This window comes from Acipenser ruthenus, chromosome 12, assembly GCF_902713425.1.
Source record: "Acipenser ruthenus chromosome 12, fAciRut3.2 maternal haplotype, whole genome shotgun sequence".
Lineage (NCBI taxonomy): Eukaryota > Metazoa > Chordata > Actinopteri > Acipenseriformes > Acipenseridae > Acipenser > Acipenser ruthenus.
Window position 1 is genome coordinate 1,665,358 of NC_081200.1, and position 12,648 is coordinate 1,678,005.

Here is a 12,648-nt window from a genome sequence, read left to right on the forward strand (position 1 = left end):
CTGTCCTACCCGTATAACAGTGATGCCAGTGATAGTATTAATTTCATTTCACATTATCATGGCAAATTTGTTCAGTGATCTACAGAGTTTACCTGACTGTTACAGTATGCTTTTACTCCCTGTCTTTCTGTAACAATATCTCAGTGCTTTACAGTGCTTTACTGCACTTTTTACCACAGGCTTTACTTTAGAGAAATTGCAGGGTTTGCATTTTCTAGTGAGTATGTCACACAAAGCTGCATGGGAGTGAAATAAACAGTCTATCAGGGAGCCAGAAAAAACACCTTCAGAAGACCACTTTTCACAGAAAAGAAAAAAACAGGGATGCTATCCAGGTATATTGGTGGCTTCAGTTTCCAATCTATTAGTTAAAACAGATTTGTGAGTGCTTCTTGTTCAATATATGGCGTGCTGGCAAGCTTGTCGAAGGTTGGAAATTGAATTGAAACGGATTACTGAAATAGACAAAGTAGTCAACGTTATACGTACATCAATCGCCTTGAGAGTCAGATGCCCCTGTAATTTGGCCTCATCGATATTAATTAGCATCCGTGAATCCAGGTTTACCCTGTTTATCACGAAGAACCCAGATCCATCTGCTTTCACTGGGGTCCCGAGATCCTGTGCATAAAGCAAAGAAAACTGCATTATCAATATAAATGGAGACGCAGGAAAGTGAACACAATGAATTTGCATATGTGAACACCTTACAGTGCTTTAATACTGTCAGCAGTACACTTGTATACAGGTTTAAGAATGGAATAGAGAGAAAATAGGTACCTGAAGTCGCTTGCATTTGTTCTCCATCTGGAATTTCCACTGGATTTTATTTTCAAGCTGGAGGTCTCCGTTAGCCTGCAGTTCACAGGCCCCTGACACCAGCTCCACGCTGGCCTCGTGACTGAGCGTCTGCTTACCCACAGTGACCAGGAGCCTGTTCTCCAGGGGTACACCCTGCAACGTGGGCAGGCTGTGTCTGAACACCCCCTCCAGGCTGAGCCGGGGACTGCAGTCTGACGTCAGCTCCAGAGAGGCAGAGTCCCCGTCTAGCAGCATGTCAGCGAGGAGGGCCGCGCGACAGCCGTCTAACACCACCGAGCCATTGAACTGGGAGTGAGCGGGAAGAGTGACACCCTGCAAGAATAAAAAGGCTCTTCATTCATATAACTGGTGCAGTAAAGAAGAGTGGCAGTTGGGGCATCTAACAGTGACTATTGGCAGCGAATGCATTTCTAAGGGGACTACCTTTATAAGCTGGCATGCCGTTTCCGTCGCCCATGTCCACTCGCTCCTCTTCCCAGGCTTCAGGTCTCCGCTGGCCTTGATCCTGCACTTCCCTGCCTGCAGCAGCACCGTCCCTCCGGCCCTGGGCCCCCTGGCAGCGGAGAGGGTTAGCTGGTTGTCCTGGGGCAGGCCTTGTTGGCTGAGCAGAGGGATGGAGTGTCTGAACACCCCATGCACGCTGTACCGGGGCTCACAGGCAGAATCCAGCTGCAGCCTAGCTGCCTTCCCATCGAACAGCAGGCTCGCGGTGAGGTTTGAGAGGCAGCTGCCCACAGTGAGGGAGGCCCCTGCCACCAAGCTGTGAGGCAGGCCTGCCCGCTGAGACGAGGAACCAAACAGAGAGCAGAGAGAGGAGGGTTTTATAAACAAGCCCTGATACATGACCTGAGCCTCCTGCAGGCAAAAATAAACAAACACCCCAGGACTGGGGAAGGCAGACCGCTGTTTTGGAAAAGAAAAACAAAACAAACAGGATACCCAGATTATATTAGTTATTTCTCAGCTGCTGTACCAGCACAAATCAGCCTGAGGGGAGCCGACAGATCACAGTATATGAAATGCATACTTTCCCTACTTTACCAGCACCACTACTACCTTGTTTTATGTATCATGTTCATGTAGTATTCTGTAGGCCACTCAGTGCCAGATTTCTCCAACTAGTATGGGAGTGACCCTTCTTGCTCTTTTAGGACCAATGCATATACCTGCAGCGTAGGGCATGTGTTGGTCCAGTTGGCTGCCCAGCCTGTCTGTGCTTGCAGGTCTGCGCTGGCACTCACGTTGATGTCACCCCTCGCTCTGAAGCTGCACTGTCCCAGTGTGATGTCCAGGAGAGCCCCGGATCCTGCAGTGAGGGCCAGCTTGTTCTCTGTGGGGACCCCTAAGGCCTGCAGCAGAGGCAGGGAGTGCCCCAGCTCCACACTCAGCTGGTGTCGAGGGGCACAGGCAGCGTGCAGGCTCAGAGCCGCGTGTTGATCTCCATCGGTCTCCAAGCGGGTCACGAAGCGGGCCGTGCAGTCCCTGCTGAGCATCGACCCGTTAACAGAAAACCTGGTCAGTGCCGGGTTCTGGAACGTGGAAGAAACAAGAAAATACACTCAGTAAATTCAGACTTCATCTTCTAATGTTGAAAATGACCCTTTGTTTAATAGCCCCGTTAAAGGGAGATGTTATATTATCATTTAAAAGTAAACAGTATATTCCTCTGTAATCCCTAATAATTGAAACACTAAATAACAGTTTGATGCAAATAAACAGAGAAAAGCACAGAAGAAAGGAAATGTCTTCAGTTGTGAAGACTTTATGCAGAACCAACATCACCATTGTGGCTTTCTGACAAAAACAAGACTCATTATATTACCATCACAACTCATTCAAAGGCTCAACTATATTGTATCACACCGTTGACATTCATTCTGTTGCCTACACATTTAACAAAAGCATTAGTGGTTGGATTTGCTCGTATTTCCATATATTCCAATATAAATTGCATATAGGATAATACTGTTGGAGATAATTTGCTTTGGCTGACGGCAAAGCTACAATGCACTGCTGCACTACTGCCTATGTGTGGCAAAGCTGGCAACCTTGAAGGAGCAGAGCTAGCGGAAGCAGCAGTGAAACATGCCCAGGAGTGTCCTCTCTGCCCATGTTTCAGTTCTACCTGGATGGAGGGGCACTGCTTGAGGACTGTCAGGCTCCACTTCTTCACAAGCCCCCTGCTCAGTGACCCCTGGACAGAGACATTGCAGGGTGCGCTGACCACGTCCAGCCTCAGGTCATCTCCGTGTCCAAACGTGGCTGCCATGGTCAGCCGTCCATCCTCCGGTATCCCTGCCTTGCTCCACAGGGGCACGGCATGGTGGAACACCACCCTGACCGCAGCCCGCTTTCCCCAGACAGACACCATGTCCACATGGACTGGCCTCCCGTTCAGGGCAGCCTGAATCCCTGCCTCCAGCGAGGTGTTGCTCTCTTTCACGGAGCCCCCCAGGCTAACACTCCCAGGAACAGACAGTCTCTCCAGTGCTTTCCACTTGTGCTGCAAAGTCCAGTTTAAGGCAGCTTTGTTCTTCACCATTAAGAAAGAGGCACTGCTATTCAGGGAATCCTGCTTGTTCTCAACCCCTACAATACCTGTGTACATATTTTTCTTGGCCTCCGCATCTAATGTGATAGAAAACCGTTTAGGTTTTTTCTTGGTTCTTTCGGTAACGTGAGCCCATTTTACGCGAACACTATGTGAGTTTCTGCACTTGGTGCTGATGTTTAAAGTGGCAGCTGCCTTACTACAAGAGGCCCTGATATCGGCTATGAAATTACACCGCTCTGGCCTGACAAAGCCCCAGAACTCTGCGGTCTCCTGGGGGACAGAACTACTCAGTGCTGAGTAAGAGACAAGCCAGCGCCACTTGTAACTGGGCTTGACTAACAATTCTCCGGTGGTAAAAAGTCCAGCGTTCCCCACTGACAGATTGAAGACTGCCATGCACCTGTCTGGCTTTTGTTTCAGAAATGCCGTGAGGCGCGAGTCTGCGGGGATGTTTAATGACTGTAAATACCTGGAGGTGTGAACCAGACTGGCTGCCAGGTCACTTTTGTTTTTGCTGTTGTAGCAGCCCTCTAGCCTGAGTGAGTCTCGCTGGTACTGCAGTTCAAGGTTGCTGCAGAGTCTGTGGGATCTCTTTAAGAAAGAAGCTCGTACCTCGAGGGGCCTGCTGGCCGCGGCTCCAGAGCAATGAGCAGCCAGGCTGTCTGTGGTCGCCTCTCCAGAGCAGTTCACCTGCAAGCGCTGGAAGACAAAAGCAGGTGTTGGTGAAAAGGGATACATGACAATAAATGGTTGCCTTTCTGCTTTGTTCTTGTTCTAGACTTATCCTTAGGGTGTGCTCCTCACCTGCAGAGCTGTGGGTATGACCTGAGATATCACCCCCATGTGGTGGTTCAGGGACACAGCGATCTGTGCTGCACTGTCGTTGCTCCTCTTCTCCAGCTCCAGGTTGAAGTGCTGCTTCTCCACACTCACAGAGAGTCCAGCCAGGAGGCCAGCAGCCCCGTTCTAGGGGAAAAGAAAAGGATCAGATCAGAACAGCTCTAAATACGTCCGTCCACTACTGAAAATCACTCAGTAACAATCCTTGCATGTCACATAGCATTATCTAGCATGCAAAACACGCACTAGCCAGTTAAACAAATGCCACAGCGCACTCAACTGCATTGCTAGGTGTTTGATTTGCTTTCACAGTAAACGTCTAGCAGTGCTCTGTACAGTGTCTGTACCTGATAGTAGCCGGTTCCCTGTGCAGAGTGGGGTAAGCCCTGTCTCCTTAGCCCCTCGCTGTCGTGGTTCAGGCTGGAGAGAAGCTGCCATCGGGGGGGCACGGCCGACCTTCTCCCCACCGCCACCCGAGCCACCAGACTGCACCCCCCTCCCTGTAGCTCCACTGCCCCGGAGCGATTGAGGGCCCCCAGATCGTAGCTGACTGACAGAGTGCCCTCCGAGGGGAGGCCTGCAGGTAAAGTGCACAAACACAAACTACAGTTAAAAACATGTGTGCTGAACAAGATATACAGGCATCATTGGCAATATCATACATTATAGTGACTTGTTCACAAATACTAAAATTAAAGCTAAACCATGCTTCTACCAACAACTAATATTAAAACTAAAACTACAAACTTGTTTAAATACTGATAAACATGCTGCAAAGTAGCCTGCCTTCACTTCTCACTGCTTATTGTACCATCCCTGACCTGTGGATAAATAGAGATGTCAGGCCAGTGCGGCATCAAAACTCATCCCTTGAAAATCCCAAAGATCAGTATAGGTAGTACCGGCCGCGTTGAGCTCGGGGACGGAGTGTGTGAGCTCTGCCTTGACCCCAGTGTGCTCCGGCTGCAAGCTGCTGGAGAGGTTGAGACACAAGGCTCTGGATCCAGCCTGGACACACAGCCTGCCGTCGCTCCAGCCCTCCACCTGCCCCTGCCCCAGCCTCCCCTTCACCTCGGCCTGCTCCGGCCCCCACGTGCTGCCGTTCTGCTTGAGAGAGGCAGAGACGTCACACTGCAGGGCGCCGCCCACAAACACATTGTGGTTCCACAGCTTCACTTCATACAGGGCATCGCTCACTTTGACAGTCAGGGCACCTGCAATAAAGAAGATGTGCTGGGTAAATCACATTAGGCCTAACAAGAGCAAGACTTGATGAAAGCAGCAGTAATTTCAAGCATCAAATGTAATCCCCTTTAGTGTTGACATGCAACACCAGCACCACTAAACGTCTTGTCCCTCCAGATCTAAATCTCTATATGAGCAGCGGCATTTGGCTCCACTATACAAATTTGGACTAAACGGTTTACTGCATCAAATTACATCTAGTTTTCAAAAGGAAGAGACACACTCCAGCCAGAGCTTCTTGTCATTAAATGTAAGCATCTTGGTTGATTCTGACCTTCACTGAGGTCGTCTTGGTGTTTCAATGACCCGTCCAGCCCCAGGACAGGGGGCAGCAATGGCAGGCTGTCCATGTTGTGCTGGACCCTGCCACTGACCGACGCGCTCAGTCCTGCTCTCTGGTCCTTGAACCCGGACAGATCCACCTGGAGAGCTTGATCACCCAGCTGGACATTGGAGAGCAAGGACACCCTGTAATGGAGCCAATACAGGAATGCAGGTCTGCTCTTTGTGTAGTGCACATCATACATCATCACACAGACTGGGAAACTCATATTGAAATGTTTACAAGAGCTAGGACTTTAAATAACCCAGAATATACCATTTAATCTACATGAAGGCATTGAGAAGTGCACATTTCTATTGATATAATGAATTTCAGATTATGATGCAAACACCATGTCTTATTTCTGAAGGATGCTATCATAACTTGGTTGAGCAATTTATAAAGCAATTAGTTTCTTAACAAAGTTGCTGATTCTCACAGTTAAATCCAACTCCCCTATAGAAACGAACAATCCTGAATGAAGAAGATTGGGAGAATTATTTTGTTTTCACCTTGAAGCGGATGCCTTCCCAGTTAGCTGTAGATACACATCCTCAAATCTGGGGAGCAGTGTCTGATGAAGGTTCAGTTTGGCTCCAATCAGCCTGAGGTTTTTCTTGCTTTCATTCATGAGATCCACTTCCAGCATGGCCGCGTCTTTGCCATTGCTCTGCAGGTAAAGGGAGCCGTTGGCATTGCTCTCCCCATAGAGCTTCACTCTGGCATGGGCCTGCACGCACAGAGACAGAAGATCTGTATAAAGAAACACCGTAGTTTCCCGTAGCATGCTGCAGTGTAGTACATTACAAGATACCATAGGGTTTCTGACGGGACATGGGGAAAGAGTGAAGGAGACTACAAACAACAATGCAGTACAAACAGGATATGTTTAAACAGACACCATGCTCACTGTGTTAATACTCTGCAATGTAACACACCTACCTGGAGGGCGTGAGGGATTTTGGACTGATAGGGGTGACTGAACAATGAATAGAGGCCAACTTCATTTGACGAGTGATTCAGCTGGATGTTAAACTGTTTATGGGAAAAGGACATCATCATCAGTTCAGTGAATTCATATCTTAATGTCGCACAATCACAGTATCCCGTCTCACCAGAAATGATAAAATATTATAATACATATATTGCTGAATGATAGGTCTACTCAATTTGTATTGGATCTCATCTCTTCTCACTCTGAATGAACAGAATTGCAATATGAACTATAGGTCTGCTGATGGAGCTGATTGGAAGAGCCCAGTAGCAATAGTCTTGTCCATTCTCACCTGAGACACATCATGTTTATTGACAATGGCTTTTCCAGTGACTCCATAGCTGAACCAGTGGGTCTTAGTGGGTTTTGAAAACAGCTCGCTCTCGAGGCTCAAAGCCTGGGGGGATTTTAACTGTGTAGGAGAAAATAGCAGCTATAAGGTTACTGTATATCAAAGTTACCATGTTGACAATCGAGACATAAATAGTATTAGAACTTGTGTCAGTACAGCATGCATCGATTAAGCATCTACTAAACAACTATAGCCCTTAAGTGACAGGAAACAAAGTGCTCTATATATCTTTAGTTACAGCTGCGCAGTTCGTGTTCAGTCCTCCAGCATTTAGAACCAGGACTGATACGTGAAGGGCGGCTCAGCGTACCTGGAATAGGTGAGTCATGTTGAGCTGCACCCCATTGATACGTGAAGGGCGGCTCAGCGTACCTGGAACAGGTGAGTCATGTTGAGCTGCACCCCATTGATACGTAATGAGCAGCTCAGCGTACCTGGAACAGGTGAGTCATGTTGAGCTGCACCCCATTGATACGTGAAGGGCGGCTCAGCGTACCTGGAACAGGTGAGTCATGTTGAGCTGCACCCCATTGATACGTGAAGGGCGGCTCAGCGTACCTGGAACAGGTGAGTCATGTTGAGCTGCACCCCATTGATATGTAATGAGCAGCTCAGCGTACCTGGAACAGGTGAGTCATGTTGAGCTGCACCCCATTGATACGTGAAGTGCGGCTCAGCGTACCTGGAACAGGTGAGTCATGTTGAGCTGCACCCCATTGATACGTGAAGGGCGGCTCAGCGTACCTGGAACAGGTGAGTCATGTTGAGCTGCACCCCATTGATATGTAATGAGCAGCTCAGCGTACCTGGAACAGGTGAGTCATGTTGAGCTGCACCCCATTGATACGTGAAGGGCGGCTCAGCGTACCTGGAACAGGTGAGTCATGTTGAGCTGCACCCCATTGATACGTGAAGGGCGGCTCAGCGTACCTGGAACAGGTGAGTCATGTTCAGCTGCACCCCATGCCAAGTCTCTGTCTTGGAGGATCTGTTTTGGTACCTGCCCAGGACACTCAGGCTGTCCTTCTGATTGATTCTCACTGTGGCTTCAGCTTCATACTGGCTCTGCAAGCACAAATCTACATTCTGATACATGAACTTCACCAGGATAGTGAGACTTAAACCACAACACAAAAATACAAGCAAATTGAATAGTACAGTTGCATGATCCAGCTTAAATATTGATTTATTCTTGTTCAGTCTTTCTAAATCTGTTAAATATCACATTGAAGGGCATCACGCAAACAGAAAAAAACTATAGTGCAAAGCTATTGATGTTAAGGAAATAAAGCTTCATGAACAATGTGCATAATGGAGCTCTCATAACTTCCAATGGAACGTTGTGTTGTATCTACTCACATTCTGATCAGTCTTGGTTCTGATGCACACTTCGGTATTCTTTGGCACTATCGCAGCACTGTAAGGGTGAACAAGGCCAGCGCACACCTGTGAAAAGAGAGGCATCAGGCTATCAGTGAGGTCTTTGTGAAGTGAACAGGAAGACGCAGTCCTGTAGTGTTTCACACAGATGAGACTCACGTAAGGGTTGTCAGGCTGATAGCCGAGCGTGAGTGTCTGAACGGTCTCTTCATTCTCGTCCAGCACTGCCCTGGTCTCCAACACATAGTGCTTCCTCTCCGTGTCCACAGTGAAGGTCTCATGAAGGACAATGTTCTGAGGGATCAGCAGCTTAAATGGATGCCTGCAAAAAAACATTAAAAAAAGACCAGATAGTAAAACTGTAGTAAAAGCTTAGAGCTGTCCCATAAGTTTGTATTGCTGTCAGTAGTATTTGTAGGCAGCCATCATATTGTATGTCAAAAGCCAATAAAGTAAGCCCAGTTGCCACTCTCCCCCACTTGTCTCATAACTATTTAACACTCAATAGTTCTACATTTAGAAATAGTAAAAGAAACTTAATAATTCAATGACAAACTAGAAACCATTCTCAGCATCATTAGTATTTCTTATAAGACTGTCCTTCTCGTTACAGTTTCATGTGACAGAATAACTGCACTTTAGAATGCTCTGTCTCACAATAGCAGACCCCACTGTGCAGGTTGAATACCGGTGTCCCTCTCAATGAACAGGACGTTTCTAACGGAACCTGAAGTGCAGTGTTCCTCGTTTCTGGTAGAGCGTCTTCTCTCTGCGCAGCTCCTCGACCTGGCCCAGCAGCTGCAGCACCGCAGGGGGACTCTTGTGATCCGCGAGCACCATCCTCAGCGTCACGTTCCTCTTCTTCAGTTTCTAGAGGATTACACTTCAGGGTTACGAACCGAACTTCAGGTAATACAAAAAGAACAATGCTCCCTTCTTATTTCACTGCCTGACTCCTCTCATCAAACAAATACGGAAGCCAGTGAATTAGGGTCAGTGTGTCACTGTGCATTGCCCGTTCTTCAGTAATTTACAGCAAACCTGACCAAGGCTGTGACTGAATGAATAGCTTGGCTCGCTCCACTTCTGCTGGAAAGCTCTCACTGGTTGGTAGGAGCTGTGTTTCTGGCCTGAATGACAAACAGATTTAAACGTGGATCCTCTCACCTCCTCCTGCACCATCAGCGCTGCTGTGATGTTGAACTCTTGCTTGGGGTTCTTCAGCTTGAACAGAAGGGATCTGCTCTTGGCACTGTTCTCCAGGTAGATTTCATTCTTCAGCAGCTGGTTCCACAGAGAGGTCACTTCACTAGCACTCCGGAAAACACTTGCCCCAACGTGAAAGGATGTGGACACCTGGAACATTGAACAGTGCTTTCCTTAGAAAACAACATGCAATGATACAGCATACAATGATACAGCACACAATGATACAGCACACCATGATACAACACACAATAATACAGCATACAGTGATAGCATGCAGTGATACAGCATACAGTGATATAGCATGCAATGAATCAAAATGCTGCAACTTTTACATTCGTATATCTCCCAGGGGTCATTTTTTGACTCCTTAACATCATTCACTCACGTTTATGACTTTTTAGGGTGACAGCATTAAGAGCTGCCATTCTTCGTACTGTTAAAATATTATTATTTGTTTATTTAGCAGACGCCTTTATCCAAGGCGACTCAGAGAGACTAGGGTGTGTGAACTATGCATCAGCTGCAGAGTCACTTACAATTACGTCTCACCTGAAAGACGGAGCACAAGGAGGTTAAGTGACTTGCTCAGGGTCACACAATGAGTCAGTGGCTGAGGTGGGATTTGAACCGGGGACCTCCTGGTTACAAGCCCTTTTTCTTTAACCACTGGACCACACAGCCTCCCAATAAAGTGTAGCGTTCTATCCTGTAAGTGACGCCGCTGGTACCTTGAGGTAGGTGGCGGTCGGGGTGTACACATGGATCCGGCCCTCTTTCTCCTTGCCCTTGTCCTTATAGAAGGTCTCCATCACCAGGTTCTTGATGGACATGGCCTTGCCTGCAGTAAGCTCAGAAATGGACTGATATGTGTGCCGCTGGGGCTGGTTCAACTTGTGGGCTGTGTATAAATACAGCCATGGCGTATCCATGTTCAAGGAGCCTGCCAACAAACACAAAGATCTTCAATACACTGCTTCCACCAATGAAAGACAAGAATCCATTTGAATTCTCGATCCCACCATCTGATTGGCGGTCTGTGGTACATTGAAAAGTGATTTCAGGATATCTGGACACACCAGAGTACAGCTACACACGACTGAGTAAACCCTCTTGAGACAACCGACAGATAAAACAGCTACTATTCGCTGGTCAAAAATATAAAAACACAGGGGCTCCCGAGTGGTGCATCGGGTAAAGGTGCTCCGCGTGGAGTGCAGGATGCGCCCTATAGCCTGGATATTGCTGGTTTGAGTCCAGGCTATTCCATTGCTGACCATGGATGGGAGGTCTCAGGGGGCGGCGCAAATATATATATATAAACACCAAAAACGGTTTGATCCCAGAATCCAGCAGCCTATCGTCAGTGAAGTACATGACCTGCTGTTTGGTGCAGACTGTTACCTTCCCATTTCCTGAGCAGGGGTTTGGAGCTGTCTCTCCAGTGCAGCCCGGCCACGAAGGGCATCTTGTCGTTGTAGTGCACCTTGAGGTGGGTGCTGCTCTCCAGGTGGCCCTGCCGCAGGTGGGAGTGCTGCAGCTGTGTCCTGTAGCTCACCTGCCGGTCAGGTAACTGCAGGCTGAACTGCAGGGAACAAGGGCAAGTCAGTCACAGCACAGGGGTTTGCTGGCAAAGCACAGTGCCCTGCACTAAACACAGTGGATAAAATGATCATGTGTGTGTTTGAATGCTTTACGCTGGAAGTGACACATACCTCCATGAAGTAGTTAGTGAGAGCAGGCTTGGAGTGGTTCTTGAAGGTCTGGCTGAGGACTAGCCTCCTCTTGTTGTTGATCTCATCCCAGTGCTTCCCATAGCTCACATGCAGAGTGGACTCGGTGTGAGCAGCACTCTCCTCATGCTTCAGCTGGACCTGCACAGTGCAGCAACACACCCAGTAAAAAAAAAAAAAACATACTACCCAGTAAAAAAAAACATCACAGAATACCTTCAGTATGTTAATACTTTTCTGGTAAATTAAAATGAAAGGCATCAGTCCTGTGGAAGACAACACATTTCAGAAGAGAATCACAGGAGAGATTTGAGAAGCTCTCTGAACCCGTCACCTTGTGGTTGTACGCAGTGATGTGAGAGCAGTACAGCTCGTGCTCCACCTCCAGTAGGTATGTGTCCTCCGAGCCACCATCCCTCCTGAGTTTCTGAGCGATGTTGCACTCGTGTCGAAGATTCCTTGCATCACCTGCACAAACGCAACAAAGACCCTCTCAAACACAGCACTGTCCCTGGGAGAACAGGACATGTTCATAGCCATGTTCTGGTAGTGTATCACTGCAATAGCAACACATATTACCTTGCAATGCTTACCTATGCTTTACCATGCTTTCACTATGCTTTATTACACTAAACTTATAATAATGCTACTTTCATACTCACTGCAGACCCCATCCGCGAGGGGCTAAATGGCCCTGATTAACCCCTGATCTTTGGCATGCAAGTGTTATTGATGACCAGATTAAAAAATAAATAAAAAGATTGAGATTTAAATGAAACAAAGACGCCCAAGAAGAGCTCCTGCTCTCCTGATGTTTTGGACGTTGGGATACACAGAAGTGCAACACAAGTTTACTGCAGGGAACCAGAACTGAGCCATCTGATTTCAATTGCTAAGAAAACAAACTCCAGGCTGCACTCGGTGTAGAGTGTGACCTCTTCCCTCGACAATGTTGCGATTAGGAACTAGAGAGAGTCGTGTGTCTGTTTACTCTGTCAGTCAGCTGTAACACACTTCCTCCTCCTATAGAAACTATTCCGGCATGAACACCGACATGAAGCCCAGCCTGTTGGCTGTACTTTACTAATATACAAGCCCATTCACTACATAATTCTCCCTTAAGCAGCCTGTATCATTCTTGTAGCAATCTGAACTGGCCTGCAAAACCATGACGATCCCCTCACAGGTAATTCATTCACA

At 47.7% G+C, this 12,648-nt stretch overlaps 1 protein-coding gene across 3 annotated transcripts in view; it reads right to left on the bottom strand.

Moving 5' to 3' along the window:
- Positions 1-12,648, bottom strand: part of LOC117416563 (uncharacterized) — a 45,524-nt gene that overhangs the window by 15,071 nt on the left and 17,805 nt on the right. For all 3 annotated transcript variants that reach the window (XM_034027725.3, XM_034027723.3, XM_034027726.3), the window contains exons 26-46: positions 11,783-11,916; positions 11,431-11,589; positions 11,120-11,300; positions 10,447-10,658; positions 9,677-9,865; positions 9,237-9,379; positions 8,669-8,831; positions 8,489-8,575; positions 8,060-8,194; positions 7,070-7,189; positions 6,726-6,818; positions 6,296-6,513; positions 5,736-5,929; positions 5,119-5,430; positions 4,564-4,793; positions 4,181-4,342; positions 3,989-4,075; positions 1,989-2,351; positions 1,246-1,602; positions 781-1,134; positions 490-621 (exon numbers count right to left, since the gene is read on the bottom strand). In XM_034027725.3, coding sequence (XP_033883616.3) covers positions 490-621; positions 781-1,134; positions 1,246-1,602; positions 1,989-2,351; positions 3,989-4,075; positions 4,181-4,342; positions 4,564-4,793; positions 5,119-5,430; positions 5,736-5,929; positions 6,296-6,513; positions 6,726-6,818; positions 7,070-7,189; positions 8,060-8,194; positions 8,489-8,575; positions 8,669-8,831; positions 9,237-9,379; positions 9,677-9,865; positions 10,447-10,658; positions 11,120-11,300; positions 11,431-11,589; positions 11,783-11,916 — 4,025 coding nt within the window. The remainder of the gene's footprint in view (positions 1-489; positions 622-780; positions 1,135-1,245; positions 1,603-1,988; positions 2,352-3,988; positions 4,076-4,180; positions 4,343-4,563; positions 4,794-5,118; positions 5,431-5,735; positions 5,930-6,295; positions 6,514-6,725; positions 6,819-7,069; positions 7,190-8,059; positions 8,195-8,488; positions 8,576-8,668; positions 8,832-9,236; positions 9,380-9,676; positions 9,866-10,446; positions 10,659-11,119; positions 11,301-11,430; positions 11,590-11,782; positions 11,917-12,648) is intronic.